Genomic DNA, 16,136 nt, shown 5'->3' on the forward strand with positions numbered 1-16,136 from the left:
TGGAAAGAAGAATTATCTTTAACATAAACATATTCATCACTATGCAATGAATTAGTCAAAACTTACAAGAATGTTAAAATGGATCTTGTACCATTACTTTTCATTCATTCACAACCACCAGCCTTAAATCTAACTGAATCTTTATTCCCTTTGTATCCAGTTAAATTAAATACCTCCCACAACATAGTAACAGCAAGGAAAATATCCCTTGTACGAGAGGATGTATATTTGTATGGTTTAGACCAGCCTACTGCTCACCACAATGCATATGTCCTGGGGGCATTCAGTCAGAGCTCATTATGAGATAAAATGGGAGGACTGTAAACATATACGATAGCAGTCTGCGCAATACTCCCCATGTTGCGTTCACTATGGATACAACTCTCTGGCACCAGTTTACAGGGCCCCAACAAAGGGAGGGGCGGGGAGTAATGCCCTGGGGTAGGATGTTTGGGGGGGGGGGGGCAATGACCTGAGGCGGGATGTTTGGGGGGGGGGGCACTTTTGGTGAAAAGAAGGTAAAGTAAATTCCCACTACTGTAATGCACTTTCAATGCAGGATTTATTTATCATGAGTTGTGAGTATGAACATTGTTTTGAGGATGAATCTTACACGTGAGTCGTACTAGTGACCATCAGATGTGGAAGGTGGTGGTGGTGTGTGTGGGGGTGGGGGTTCAGCTCTTTTCAACTCGCCCCAGGGTGGCACTTACCCATGTTGGTAAATTGCCAGTTTATAGTAAACATAAATCGTACAGTTTCTGTTTGAAAGGCCTACACCCTTCCATGAGCTGCCTATGGGTGACTTGACCACTTTGGAAATTTATAATGGTTTACAACTGTGTATTTACCTAGTTGTATTTACCTAGTTGTATTTTACGGGAAGGGGAGCTATGCTCGTGGGGTCCCGTCTTCATATCTCATTTTATCTAAACAATTTTTAAATTCATGTATTGTTTTTGCACACACCACTTTCTCATCTAACTTGTTCCAACTGTCTATTACTCTGTGAGGAAAGCTGTTCTTTTTCAAATCTCTTCTATAGCTGTCTTTTTTTATTTTCTTTCCGTGTCCTCTTGTATTTCTGTCATCCCATTTTATCAGATTCTCTCTATCAGTAATTTCTATGCCTTTCATGATTCTGTAAATAGCTATCAAATCTCCTCTCTCTCTTCTTTGCTCTAGTGTCTGTAGTTCAAGTTTTTGTAGTCTCTCTTCATATGATAGTTTTGAGAGTGTTGGTGCCAGTTTTGTAATTGCTCTTTGTATTCTTTCAAGTTTTTTTATACATTTTTTTGTACTTGGTGACCATATCGTTGCTGCATATTCCAATCTTGGTCTTATCAGGGTGATTAGGATTTTCCTCACCATTTCTTCATCCAGGTATGTAAATGCCACTTTGATTGTTCTTATTAAATTATAAGTTTCTCCAAAAATCTTATCTATATGTTTCTCAGGTGACATATTATTCATAACAATGACTCCCAGGTCCTTCTCATTTTCTACTTTTTTTATTCCTTCTTCTCCCAAATTATATGATCCTGTTATTCTGTTTTTGCTTTTTCCAAATTCCATTATACTACACTTTTTTGTATTGAACTCCATCTCCCACTTCCTACTCCATTCCTGTACTGTATTTAGATCTCTCTGTAGTGATTCACAATCTTCTTCAGTTTTCACTCTTTTCAGTAGTTTTGCATCGTCTGCAAAGAAGCTCATATAGCTTTCAATTCCTTCATCCATATCATTAATATATATAGCAAACATTATTGGGGCCAGAACTGTTCCCTGCGGGACACCGCTTATTACTTCATTCCATTTTGAGTGCTGGTTTCTTATCACTACTCTCATTTTTCTTTCTTGCAAAAAGTCTTCCATCCAATTTAGTAATTTACCTTGTATTCCTCCTTCAGATTCTAGTTTCTTAAGTAACTTCTTATGTGGTACTTTGTCAAAAGCTTTTTTTGGGTCTAGAAATGCACAATCAGCCCATCCATCTCTTTCTTGTATTATATCTATTAGCCTTGAATAGAAACATATTAAATTGGTGACGCATGATCGTCCTTGTCTGAATCCAAATTGCCTTGGATTTAGTACGTTGTTTTTTTCCAAGTATTTTACCCATCTATTTTTGATAATTCTTTCACAAATTTTTGCTATTGTACTTGTTAGAGAGACTGGTCTATAGTTGGTAGGTTCTTCTTTATTTCCTCCTTTATATATAGGTACTATATTTGCTTTTTTCCAATCTTCTGGAACTTTTCCTTCTTTCAAGGAACTGCTTATTATGCTATGTATTTTGTCTGCCAGTTCATTCCTGCATTCTTTCAGAATCCAGTTTGCTATTTCATCTGGTCCATGCGATTTTCTGACATCAAGATTACTCAAGTGTATCAATATTTCATTCTTTGATACTTCTATTTCTTCTATAGGGGGGACTTTCTCTTTCCATTCAATCTCTTCAGGTTGTATGTTCTCCCTTGTAAACACTGATTTAAAATGTTTGTTCATAATTACATCCATTTCCAATTCCACAGTGAATTCAACTCCCCCTTGTCTTAATTTCTCCAAGTCTTGTTTGTTTTTCAGTTCATTGTTTACAAATCTGTAGAATAGTTTTGGTTGATCTTTACATTTTTCTATGACGTCTTTTTCATATTTTCTCTTTTCCTCTCTGCACGTTTGTACATATTCATTTCTATAACCGGTATATATTTTCCATTTTTCAGGTCTTCTGTCTTTTTTCCATCTGGTCTAGGCTTTGTCTCTTTTGTCTTTTAACTCCCTACAACTTTTGTTGTACCAGCATTTTACATATTCTTTTTCTTGTTTTTGTCTTGGGACATACTTTTCCACTCCTTTTTTGTAAATTTTTGTCAAAATATTCCATTTCTTTTCCACTGATGTTTCTTCTTTGTATATTTCTTCCCAGTTTTCTTGTTGAAAGAATTCTCTTATTTTATCAAAGTTTGTTTTTTCATACATCATTCTTCCTTTTCTATATTGTTCATTTCTTTTCATATATTTTTCTTCATTAAGTTCCAGTTCAATCAATATGTGGTCACTTTTACCTATTGGTGTTTTATATTCAATCTTGTCCACTATTCTAGGTTCAGATGTAATTAATAAGTCTAGTCTCGATGGTTCTTCTTCATTTCTATACCTAGTGTTCTCCTGTATCCATTGTGTCATTGTGTGGTCAATAATAATCATCTCAAGTAGAGTGTTTCCCCATGAGTCGTCTCCACCCTTTACTGTCATTTCTTCCCAGCAGATTTCTTTGCAATTAAAGTCGCCCATCATAACTATTCTTCCTCCATCTTCCATTATTTTATTTAATGTTATCTTTGTGGCCTCTAACATACTTTTATGTTCACTCTCCTCCCATGAGGCTGTTTTTGGAGGCACATAATTTATCACAAATTTTCTGCTCTTCTTATCTCTGTCTTCCACTTCTATCATAATCATCTCTACTGTATTCTTTCCATATATGACACCTTTCACGTTTATATCCTTCTTAGTCAGGAACATAACTCCACCCCCTTGCTTTTTCTCTCTGTTTCTAATCCAATAATTGTATGCATCATGTCCTACACTGTTGGGTGGTAGTGGGCCTTTTAATTTTGTTTCTACAATTCCCATTATGTCCGGTTCTTTTTCCTTCAAATAATCATTCAGCTCATTCAATCCTGTTATTAATCCATCTATATTTGTGTAAGACGCTCTTAGTTTTCTGCCACTTCCATTGTGTTCTCTGTTTCCCTTATGTTTTTCTTTTGTATGTCGAACTTTCTTAGTTTCATGTTCACTGCTCTCCAATAGAATCTCTCTTTCTCTGACTCCGTTCTGTTCTCGTTTTTTGCCTTAGCTTCCAGTCTTTTCTGCTTTTCTTCCTCTCTTTCCTCTTTATTCATTTCCCTTTTTATCCATATCTTTTTATATTGTTCACTTGTTGCTAGTTTCCCTGTTTTGGATAAGATATTCTCTGCCGTTGTTTGTGACTTGAATTTAATCTTAATTGGTCTGGTCTTGTCTGTGCTATACTTTCCGAGTCTAAATTTCTCTTCGATTTGTTTCATAATTTCTGGTTCATCTTCCTGAACTGATTCTAGTAATTGGTTTACTTTTTCATTTTCCTCTTTGATTCTTGTGGTTCTATCTGTGTTGTTTCTCTTCCATTCCTAATATAATTATACATTTCTTCTTGTCTGCTAAATCTCTTACTATATTCTCCTTTTGTCTCATCACTTTAATAACTGAGTCTTCAGTATGTTCTTTCAATTGCTGTTTGACTATGTCAGTGAATGAAACCTTATTTCCTTCTTGGGTTGTTTTCCAATTCTTAGTTTCTTTAGCTATTGTCTCTCTGTTTTCTTTACTATTCTTCTTCAATTCCTCATTCTCCACCTTTACTTCTCTTAACTGTCTTTTTAGGTCTTCTATTTCATCAGTAAAATTTCTATTCGCCTTTTCTAGTTCTTCCAATCTTTCAACCCTTTGTAAAATGGTGTTCATATGACCTAACCTACTCTCCAAGTCCTCGATCACCTTATCAACCTTCTCCTCTAGTCTTGTCAGTCGGGGGGGGGGTTTGTGTCCCCCCCACCCTCTTTAAATCCCTTGAAAATATTCTCATCACTTTCTACTGTATTGCTCTTATCTATGCTTCTAATCTTTACATTTTTATTAGACATTTCATCATCGTCTTTTGTTTACCTTTCGCTTGTCTGCCTGGGCCAAGTCTACTCCCTCCTCATTTCCTTCCATTTCCCTCAGTAATCCCTCCCCTTTTCCTCTTTCCCTACTTTCCCACTACTCCACGAGCAATTTCTCCCCCACCCTGTAAAAACACTAGGCACTTCTCTTTGCGTTGGGATCCACAGACTTCAGTTTTCTTCAGAACGTCTTCTAAGCCGTCCATTCGTTGAAGTGTGTGTGTGTGTGTGTGTGTGTGTGTGTGTGTGTGTGTGTGTGTGTGTGTGTGTGTGTGTGATTTACCATGGTCTTTGGATCACGTGTTGAACTCATGATCGACAGTTATTTCCCTCCCAGAAGAGAGCTCAGAGCTCATATATGACCAATCTAGGTGTGTGTGTGTGTGTTTACCACCTCCATGATTCACCATGGTCTTGAATCACATGTTGGAATCATGATCAACAGTTATTAACCTCCTGGATGAGAGCTCAGAGCTCATATGAGTGATCTATGGGTAATACTGTGACCTTACACGCAAACACACACACACACACCCATCTCCCCACCCACAAGAGTTGGAGTAACACCCTGCAGTGCAGTGATACTGAAATTATTTCAGCCCTGGGCAGGAGTCAAACCCGGACTGCCGTAGTGGCAGGCGAGAACTCTAACCACAGTGCCACGAGGTAGGTGTGTGTGTGTGTGTGTGTGTGTGTGTGTGTGTGTGTGTGTGTGTGTGTGTGTGTGTGTGTGTGTGTGTGTGTGTGTGTGTGTGTGTGTGTGTGTGTGTGTGTGTGTGTGTGTGTGTGTGTGTAAAGACCAGATATACAGTGCTGCTGGAGATCCTGTGCAAGTGGGTGGCTCTTTTTTCGGTACTTTTTTTTTTTTTTTTTTTTTAGAAATGCACATCTATGCAATATAGCAATAGAAAATTAAATAATAACTTTGTAAATTATAATACATCAACACAATATGTTTTTCTTGGCAGAAATCAATAACAGAAAAAATTGCTACAAGTGACACACTAATGAACAGAACAACTATGACTGCTCGAGAAGCCATCTTTGTTGTGATAGATGCAAAGGTCAAAGAAATAAAAGTATGATATATTCGTCTAACGTAACCAGCATTTAGTAATGTGGTACATGTAATTCTAGAGGTCATCAAGGTCGTTGTCATCATCAGGGATGTTGATGGCCTGTTTTGTCATCCAATTTGACTGATAGGGGTAGAGTTTCATAGCTTGAAGAAAATCATGAAGGATTACAAAGGATTACAAAGGAGAAGCATGCTGACAGGAAACCATTTGGTCCATAACTAGGTCAAATGGAAAAAAATTAAAATAAAATAAAAATTATACTAATATAAATAATAATAAATGATACACAGGTATAGTTAAATAAACAAACAGGTAAATAGTAATAATAAACTGATATATAAGTAATAAATATGGAAATCAAGCAAATAAGACAAATAATAACAAACAAATAATCAAATAATATAAAATAAATGGCAGTCATTACAGCACCTTGCTTAAATGTTTATCTAAACGAATCTTAAAGCTTCGAACTGAACTACATCTCAGTTCCTTGGCACTGTTTTAAAAATATGTAGCTTGGTGACATCACTTGGAGAGGGAGAACACCCGGTACACACCATCAGCACCATTGTCTGTCAAACTGACAACACTGACAGGACTGGAGAGAAGACAATATGGCATCTCGAACCTATTGTCACAACTCCACTCAGTAGTGTATTTGCTTAAAACATTTTTTTCTTATTGATCTCCACCAAGAAAAGCATATACTACATTGATGTATTACAAGTTACAAAAGTGAATATCTAATTTTCTATTGTTATATAGGTGAGTAGTTCCAGAAAAAAATAGACATCTTTATTTGCTTGATAATTATACTTATTTTATGGTCACTAGCTAGTGCACACCATATGGAATCATTGAGTGACATACATTGGGCCCACTGGATATACAAACAATGATAATGGGGATGGCAGGATTTGGTTAAGTCCTGCAGGGTTCTGGCATCTTTTAAAATGATCACAGCACCCCTGGTAAAGACAATCCAGTTCTATTCCAGTATCACACATATGCGTTTTACACAATTTTTTTTTCCCATTTAAATGATTTTTTTCTATAGGATGATTATGTTAGGTTAGGCTAGAATATATTACGTTAGGAGCTATTGGGTATTGTAGATTTCATGTTATATATCCATGTTTGCATGATTCTGGAACTTATCCTTTTCTTTTGGCATCTGAAAGATCTATTTCTCCTATAGAATGGTTATGTTAGGTTAGGAGTTACTGAAAAACAAGTTTCATGTCAAATATCCGTGTTTGTGCGACTCTGGAATCTATTCCTTTTTACAATTTTTCAGCTTGAATGTTGAATTGCAATTTTCTCAAAATCCAATCACTTTTTTCATCTTAAAGACTTAAAAGAAACCTGTTCTGCATATCTTTATTGTATACCACACTCCTGGAGAGTAACAGTATAGTTTTGTTATAAAACCATAAACACCACATTCATTCTATATATGATATACAAATTCATTAGAGATTACAAATTATATTCTATATCTGGTAATCGTTTTATGACCGAGTATTCAACCAAATGTCATGGTTGATTAAAAATTGGTATAAACACGAATAGGCTGTGAACTTACCTCATTCCTCTGCTTCCTCCATGGTTTTTCTGACATGCCTCGTAGTTGCCTTAAGATAAAGAGAATTTGAAAGGCTTAAAATAAATTGGATACTATGTTATTAAAGATAAAGATACAACCTCAATGTCATGAAACTGTCACTTGTCAGGAATGAACTGTGGCCAGACCATTGTCTTGTAATGTGGTGAATACAATGTATTATTGTCAGGCCCTACATGTAACACAACCTTCAGACTACCTTGCAATGCCAATGGGTCAGTAACTCAAGTAATTGCCAAATGGCCAACTTCATGAAGCTTTGTTTTTAAAGCTATGCCTATGTCTAATCTTTTCTGAAGGCCAAGGTAGTGCATTTACATGTACCATGTGTAATGTATATCAAAAACCTACCCCTGCATGCTACAAGTGTACAACATGAGGAGCACAACTGAATCTATTCAACTCACATGCTTGATGAATAACCCTTACTTCATACGTTTCCCATCCTTGTAACGGATCTGCCTGTTCTCGTACTGCCGCCCTGCGCAATTTCGATTCTCTATGTTTGCTCGGCCAGTAACAATATGACTTTTTCTCCTTTGCAAAGATCAATTTTGTTGTTGACCATGTCTACATTAACCTCATCCACAAATACCACTACAGAATACATTTTATCTTCACCTACAATACAGAAAGGTACCCGCTGTCAGATTACTTCCAACTATCAATAAACATGGAAATTTTACAACTTCACCTTCCATGTATAGCACCAAAACCGAGAACTAATGGATGAGGACTAAGAAGTTTCATTCTTGTTCAAGTGACTCCAAGCAATTTATTATATACAGCAACATTCAAAGGCATTGTGATGATCTAGGCCTATATCACATGGCTCCTACAAAATTTTAGTTAGCAACAAGAGTCCAACCCTGCAATTTAGGTTGTGAAAATTAACCCAAGTGTCCATATCACCACAGTAGTGAAGACAAAAATGACAGACAATGGTGAAAAAATGACCAGATGGCATGTCTGGAGATACTGAGAGCTGAAACTACTAACTTCCATTACACGTAAACACACAATTTTTACATGCACCTACTCTAACCAACAGACTTAGTATAGGCCTATATTGGGAGAGGGATAAAAATATGTAAGTGCTGACACTATTGTTCACTATTGTTCACTATTGTTCACAAAATACATTTTTTATAAACGGGCATGCATGCTCTGATATCACATTGACGTTTACCAATAACATGAATAACAGACGAGAATTTTGCCCATCCAGGTAAAAGAAAAGTTTTAAAATCTAAAGATATCCATCCATAAACATGTAACCTTAAATTAAATGGAGTACAAAAATGGGATGCAAACCCATTCATCATGTGGGAAAAAAAAACAAAAAACTTTGCTGTGACATCCCTGAACAGGTACAGTGCCAAGCTCACGAGACAATTTGGAAACCCCCATATATTCCTAAATCCTGCAAATTCAGTGGATAGGTAAAAAAAGCTATTTTCTTGGTGAGCTTGTTTACAATGAGGTAGTAGCAAGATTCATTCTGAAATCAAGTGCACGGACGGATGGATGGATGGATGGATGGATGGATGGGGGGCTTTCTTCTGTACCACACAGCAGTCAGCATTAATCAGGGTGACCTAGGCCTAGGCTACATGCATCCCTACATAAACATGTTAAAACTAGAACGCTAGACCTAAATAGTTGTTTACGTAGTGTGAATGTACGTACTCTCCAACAGCAATCATAGCAGTGTGACTAATCATTCGGCCTACATAACCTTGCATGCCTACACTCGCGCTGAGCAAGCATTACCAAGTCTCGTTGCACGCATGGAAGACACAGGCTTCGATCATGAAGGTATAAACAGGACTAATTCAAATCAGAGCATATAGTAAATTATGATGAATCGTCAAAAGAATGATACCAAGAACCATAGTGACTAAAAAGGCAAGACGTCCATTACTTTAGCAGAGAAAACTTACAGAATTTGACGTGCTGGAGCAGTTCACTCTCACGGACTTTTCAAAAAATGGCGCACTGGCGGACTGCGGTTTGGTGGCGCGATTCGAACAGTTTAACAAATTACATGATTTCGCGTAGGTTTGAAATCAAATGTCAACATAAAGGTATTTCAAAATATGAAAAAAACCTGTGACTAAACAACTGTAGGACTAGAGGTGGAAAATACGTAGCATGCTTTACCACATTCGGAAACTGTCAGATTTGATCGGCACCCTCCGAGTCGTCAATAGGATCCCCGCGATCGACTGCATGATGACATATTGATGATAGGGATCGAGGCCTAGCTTTAGTTAGGCCTATTTTGAGCGGAATAATTACATTATTTTTACAGTTGATACTACTTACAACCACGTGCCCAGAAATACAGACTACTGGTAGGAATATGTTTCTATTTAAAGACGATAGAGGAACAGGTATAATATGAAAATAGTAGTTTTCAAACTCTGAATAACTTAGACAGATGTATCATTAGGAACATTAAAAACCTGGAGTTTCTCTTTCCGGTCCGCTCATGTGCGATATTTTTAATATTGACAACTACAAGCACCCGGCTCCGCCGGACCTGGCTACGCCAGGTGTGCTTGGCCTTCGGCGAGGCGGGCTCCGCCCGCGGGTGCTTCGCACCCAGCCCTTCGGGCATTGATGATACACATAAAAAAGTTAATAAAACCAAAGATTTTCATCTGCCTTTTACTTAAAACACCTTAGAACTATACATTTAATGTAGTTTCTTCTTTTTTCTCTTGGGTGTGAGTTCTTCTTCGCTGTCCTCTTCTTCGCTGCTATTCTTTCTCTTTACGAAATCCTTCAACATGGTTTTAATCTCATCTATTTCGTAGACAATCTTTTCAAATCTTTCTTCGTTTTTGGTATCCTTAGCTCCGATCTTCTCCTCAATCTTCTCCTCAATCTTCTCTCCAATCTTCTCTTCGATTTCTTCAATTTTATCCTCCATTTCCCCTCGACTCAAGTAGTTCTCTTCTTCGAAGAGTTCTTCTGGTAAGATCATCGCAGCTACTTCTCCTTCTGTTTTCTCGAACACAGAACGTGATATGCTGACTATGGATTGATCGGGTTCCTCTTCTGGTATCCTTGAGGTTTCAGAGTTATCTTCAAAGATTAAATCCTCCAAAGAAGAAACTTTACTTTTATCCACATCACAGAACACCTCTTCATAAACGCAATTCACCCAAGGTCTCAACTCGTATTCTTCCCCTTTCTTTGTATATCCTGGAAAAACTATGAGGGAATCGTGGCTTGTAACTCTAGAACACGCTACGTATAGTTGACCGTGTGCGAAGCACTGTGATGAATCCAGTAGCACACCACACTTCTCAAACGTCTGCCCCTGGGACTTATTTATTGTCATAGCGTAACAGAGTTTGACAGGGAACTGGTATCTCTTGAAGGCTACAGGGGTGTCTGTTGCCTCTAAAGTAACTCTAGGAAGTAAGATCTGTGTGTTCCTGTACACACCAGTTAAAATCTTTCCAACAATAACGTTCCTTCTCAAATTTGTTACCATAACTCTAGTCCCATTACAGATTTTCGGAGGGCAAATGTTCCTCATAACCATCACAATTGCTCCTTCCTTCAACCTTAATTTGTGTGGAGGAATGGAAGGGCTATCCATAGAATTGAAAACTGACGCCTGAACGTCCATCCCTTCTATTGATTCACAACCGACATCTACGCTCATGTAAACCACTTCCTTACCAATCACTTTATTGTACACAAACTCGTTAATGATTTCGACGTCGTTGTTCGTGGGAGATATTATAGCTCTCTTTTCAAAGAAAGAGACGTTAAATATGTTCTCTCCCATTCCTCTGTACACTCTTTCAACTAACTCTTCTCTGCTGTCAACTAACACCCCGAAACCTTCTCCGAAGTGACACTCTTTGTACTTTCCTTCTCCAACTTCTAATAATTTCTCTGCAAAGTTTATGTTTTCTTCGTCTTCACTCTTAAGTCGAACGTTCTTTATCAGTTCTAACTCTTCGAAGAAAGGCCAAAAGTAACTTGATTTCAGACAACTGTTCAACTCGTCGTTCTTTCCTCCTCCTCTTACAACTGGTAATATCTGTCTAAAGTCTCCAGCACAAACGAACGTCTTTCCTCCCATGAAAATATCAAGACCGGAAAGGTCCCTCAAAGTGATATCCAGGGCTGAGATTGTGTTCTTATTTGCCATCACTGCTTCGTCCCACACAATCAAAGAAGACATAAGAAGCAATCGAGCTAGTTCGGACTTGTGCTTTATGTTGCATGTTTTTCTTTCGTTATGTTCCATCAGTGGTATCTTGAACATATTATGGGCAGTTCTTCCCCCGTGAAGGACAGTAGCTGCTATACCCGAAGAAGCCACAGCTAAAGCCACTTTACTCTTCGAACGAACTGTGTCTAGAAGAAGATTCAAAAGGAAGGACTTTCCTGTCCCACCAGGTGCATTTAAGAAGAACGCTTTGCTTTTGTTTTCCGTCTCACAACCAACACTTTCAATGATTTTATCGTAACAAATCTTCTGCTCTCTGTTTAATAGAGGGAGAGCTCTCTCCACTGTCTCGGACAATTCTTTAGAATTATAGGCTTTCTCCCTCCTTATCACGTTTGAAGACTTTTCTCCATTTCTGGAAGAAGGTAAGCCGTAGTGGACTATGTTTCCTCCTCCACAATTGAAAACTTGTTCTTGGATGTCGTCAAGAGCATCGAGGTATATTTCGTCGTTGTAATCCTTCAACCCTCTAAGATATAGAAAATCACTCGAGAAGAGATCCTTTGTTTCTTCCCAGATATCTTTCTGGTCTTCTAGATCCGAGAACACTAACATGCTAGCGTAAGTCGAACGAAGTTCTTTGCGGTCATTTGTGTAGTTTATTATCTCCAGGATAGTCTGTTTCCAAGTCTCTTCATCTTTTAAAAGACCCATAGCCTTAACGGCTTCCCTGTAAGTTCCGTAGAGTACACCGTCCACCATCCTGAGGTCTTCGAAGGATTTGGGACCTCTCTTGTGGGTTAGAAGCATTCTCATATAGAACAGTTCTACTGTCTTGTTCGTTACAGCTCTTATCCTTCCAATAGCGTGAGTGTTACCTTTCCTCTCCTCCCAACATGATTTCGGAATGCTGTACTTGAAGTAAGCAGCTACTTCGTTGTAAGTTAGGGTGGCTGCGTATTCGTTAACGCTACATAATTTGAAAAATGCTGTCAACTGAGTGTCTCTGTTTGCCTTCTTTTTTATGTCTGCCTTTGAGGAATCGGCGTTGAAGAATACTTCGTTTTCGTCCTTTAAATGGAGGTCCAGATTCATAACAGGAGGGTAACTACTGTGTATGGGGAATCTGAATATCTTCCAAGTTGCTTCGTTGGAGTTAACGAATCTTGCATCCGTCAAGTTCTTAATTTCATTGATTTCTTCGGTTCCCTCGGTTTTAGTGAATAGAACTCTGTCACATCCTTTGTTGACGTACTTTGTAACGTACGCTATAGCCTTAATAGAATTTGAACACTCTACGTTTATGTGAGAGTTAAATCTCAAGCAAAGATAGGGGTTGTAAGGCACCACCCATGAGTTGTCGATAGTTACTTCCTGTCCCTTTAACTTTTTCACAAAGGAGAAACCTCCTTCTCCCACAGCTCTTCTCCTGTAGAGAGGGTAGCCGTTGTTTCCGAATTTTATCGTTGAACGGCACTGTTTGGGAAAATCTTTCTGGCACGTCCCTCTATCGTTTTTCTTCCCATTACAACACACGGAGCTTTCATCGTAGCCTATGCACGGTCCGTGTATCATGTTAGTGGTAACAATATCATACAGTTCTGGGTGTTTTTTCTTGTCGGGTATCTCGGCGGATATTAGGCTCGAAACGGTATTTTCAGTCACTTTACGTTTCATCCATAGAAGAATGTGAACGTGAGGCAAGCCTCTTTTCTGCCACTCAATGCTGTACAAATGAGCTGAGACTTCTCCGAATATTTTATCTGTTAATAACTCTCTCATTAGTTGGTCTACCTTGAGTTTAAAAACACGACTAACTATATCTGGACGATTACAGACGTTAATAGTGTCGCCGTATAGTGTCAATTCTTTCCATTTCGGATTCATAGTGAAAGTTATGAAAAAATCCGGAGAACCGTATCTTGACACAAAACTTAACGCATCCTGTTGCCTCTCTTTCATGTATCTCGGGCCTCCCACGAAACACTTAGGAAGTAGCACTCGTTGTCCTTTATGGGCTGAATCACTCTTAAGAATATCGGACCTCTCTTTTCTGATTTCATGTTGGTTAAAACGGATATAATCTAATCGATTTGATTCAGCCTTCACGTAACAGTCAATAACGAACCTCTGGAACAGTGTTCGACATTGAAAGAGAGCTGTGAAACAGTTCTCTCTTTCCATAAACATAGAAGCGTAATATGCGCACGGAGAAATCTTCTTCTCGTTCCCAGCTTTGTTAGCCTTCAGAGACCGCAAAAGATACGTGTAACCCATATCTCCGTTGGGTATCAATAAAGGGTACTGGAACGGATCATAAAAGAAACTGGTGTGATCCACAAACCTAATTTTATATTTCGAATCCTTCTTGGGACTGGTTATCTTTATTAAAAGAGGATCGTGCTCGTCGTCTAGATTCACTATACCACCCACAGTCACATTTGATGTCGGAAGGTGGTAAACTCCTTTATGTTCCTTCGTTTCAAAGTTTTCAACCGCTTTAAGTTGGAGATTCATTTGTGGTATCTCTTTATGCAATGCTATCAGTTCCCTGGAGTTTTCTATTTCAGACAAAATCTGTCTCAAACACTTATTGTTTTCAAGAAGGTAGTTGAATATTATACGAATTATCTCCTCGTTCTCGTTGTACTCTCTTTCTTCTATTTCTCTTCTGGATTTAGTTGATTTTTTCTCCTCGCTTATAGGTGCTTCCAAAAACAACTTGGAGACTTTATAGGTTCTGAGTCTAATTTGTTCCTCTCTACTGTTATAGAAATAGAGATCTAGGAAGTTATCGACAACCCCGTTAGGTCTTCTCCGTGTTAAGTCCTTTACGTCTCCGTTGGAAAACTTTTCTTCGTCCGAAAACATACCTCGAGTCTCCTTGTCTCCCACTAATAACTCTGGCCTCACATAACTGGTTCTGTGGTATATAGCACCCTTTATCTTGTACACCATAGCTTTTTCAGCTGCATTTTCCAATTTCTTGGATGTTGCAAAGGAACTGAAACTAAAGACAGTATTAAACCCGATTGTGTTCTTAAGAAATCTTTTAGAAAGAGGGGTAACACCTTCAAATAGTGATTTGAACTCTTCGTTTTTTATCTCAGAGGGTTTCACAGCTGGGATTTGTCCCGATCTACAACACAAACCCTCTGTCTCCCTTTTCCACCTTAAAGCATCACAGTACTTGCACTTTACGTCGCCAAGTTTTCCAATGCTGTGTTCCACAACGTCGTAGGTGTCCCTTATTCGTGCTTTCAAACCACTACAGTCTTCTTCGTAATCCGTCATTTCAAGCTTTATCCCCCCTTCCCAATGTTCCTTCTTTTCCTCCCGGACTTTTTCGAGTAACTTCTTATCTTCTTCTGTTACTAACATTATTCCTTTCTCTTGTCTTGCTAGTATCTCTTTGTATTTCTTCATTTTCTCTCTGTTATTTTCTCTATTGGCTCTAAACGTCTCTGTCTCGAGAAGTCTTTGTTCCCTCTCTTCCTTTTTCCTCCTTGAAGCTTCTACGGCCTCGAGTCTCTTTCTCTCTAATTCCTTCGCCTTTGCTGTAGCTTCTCTTTCCTTTTCTTCGGCTAACTTCTTCTTTCGTTCAGCTTCCTCCTTTCTCCGCTCTGTTCTTTCTTTCTCTTCTGCTTCTAACTGTATTCTTTTCTTCTTCTGTTCTGTTTCTCTTTGGACCTTCTTTATAGCGTGTTTGTTCCTCTTTTCAGCCACTTTGTACTTCTTAAAGATCCGTTCAAGGTAGTGCTTCTGGTACGTCTTATGGCACCACTTTCCTCCGTTATTGGCATAACTCTTGTGTCCCGCAAAGTAATGCTTAATGAAATTATCTGACGTTTCTTCATTAATCGCTTCTTCCAATAAGGGAATGGAGTCGAAAAGAGAATCTTCGTATTCATAGTCCTTACTATCTCGAAGAATCTTGTTGAGAGACAGAGTTTTCCGATGAAACTCTTTAATGTCCTTCTCCAACCAGAAACGTTGGTTATCAGCGTATAGAGAAGGGAATAAAGAAGAGTGCTCTGCTGTTAACTTGTTGAAAAGCGCTTTATTGTTTTGTACATTTTTCTTGTCTTGGCTCTTCTTCGTGGTGGTGACCCAACTCCAGAAATGTCGTATCCTCCTCTTTCTCTGAGCTTCAGTTTCTTTAGCCATTTAACGATAACCAACTCCGAGAAGGGGGCCGTAGTTCAGAAACCCCAACCCGTTAACTTTCAAATGTATGCTTACAGCTAGGCCGGCGGGGTGTCCCAGAAACACAATGGAAGTCGCAGACACCCCCGGGCCGGCCGACTCAGATCGGGAGCGCTCCAGAATTTTTTTTAGAGTTATAGATATATATATTTTTTTCACTTGTTTTTTCTACTATTGTGTTTTCTATTGTTTTATCTATTAATGTTTTTTCTACTATTGTTTTTTCAACCAAGGTCTTTTCTATTATTTTTTTCTATTGCTTTTTCAATTCCTGTTTTTTCTACTATTGTTTTTTCTGCTATTGTTTTTTCTAT

At 38.3% G+C, this 16,136-nt stretch overlaps 1 protein-coding gene across 7 annotated transcripts in view; it reads right to left on the minus strand.

The window, feature by feature from the left end:
• Window positions 1-14,163, minus strand: part of LOC143023843 (uncharacterized) — a 36,273-nt gene extending 22,110 nt beyond the window's left edge. For 6 of the 7 annotated variants that reach the window (XM_076182484.1, XM_076182480.1, XM_076182483.1 and 3 more), the window contains exons 1-2: window positions 9,362-14,163; window positions 7,380-7,428 (exon numbers count right to left, since the gene is read on the minus strand). In XM_076182484.1, coding sequence (XP_076038599.1) covers window positions 10,120-14,133 — 4,014 coding nt within the window. In that variant the 5' untranslated portion in view covers window positions 14,134-14,163 and the 3' untranslated portion in view covers window positions 7,380-7,428; window positions 9,362-10,119. The remainder of the gene's footprint in view (window positions 1-7,379; window positions 7,429-9,361) is intronic. The other variant, XM_076182485.1, reaches the window with a different exon arrangement.
• Between the last annotated feature and the right edge of the window lie 1,973 nt (window positions 14,164-16,136).

The sequence above is a fragment of the Oratosquilla oratoria genome, unplaced genomic scaffold (assembly GCF_046742065.1).
Source record: "Oratosquilla oratoria isolate Oo_2021 unplaced genomic scaffold, ASM4674206v1 SCAFFOLD66, whole genome shotgun sequence".
Classification (NCBI taxonomy): domain Eukaryota; kingdom Metazoa; phylum Arthropoda; class Malacostraca; order Stomatopoda; family Squillidae; genus Oratosquilla; species Oratosquilla oratoria.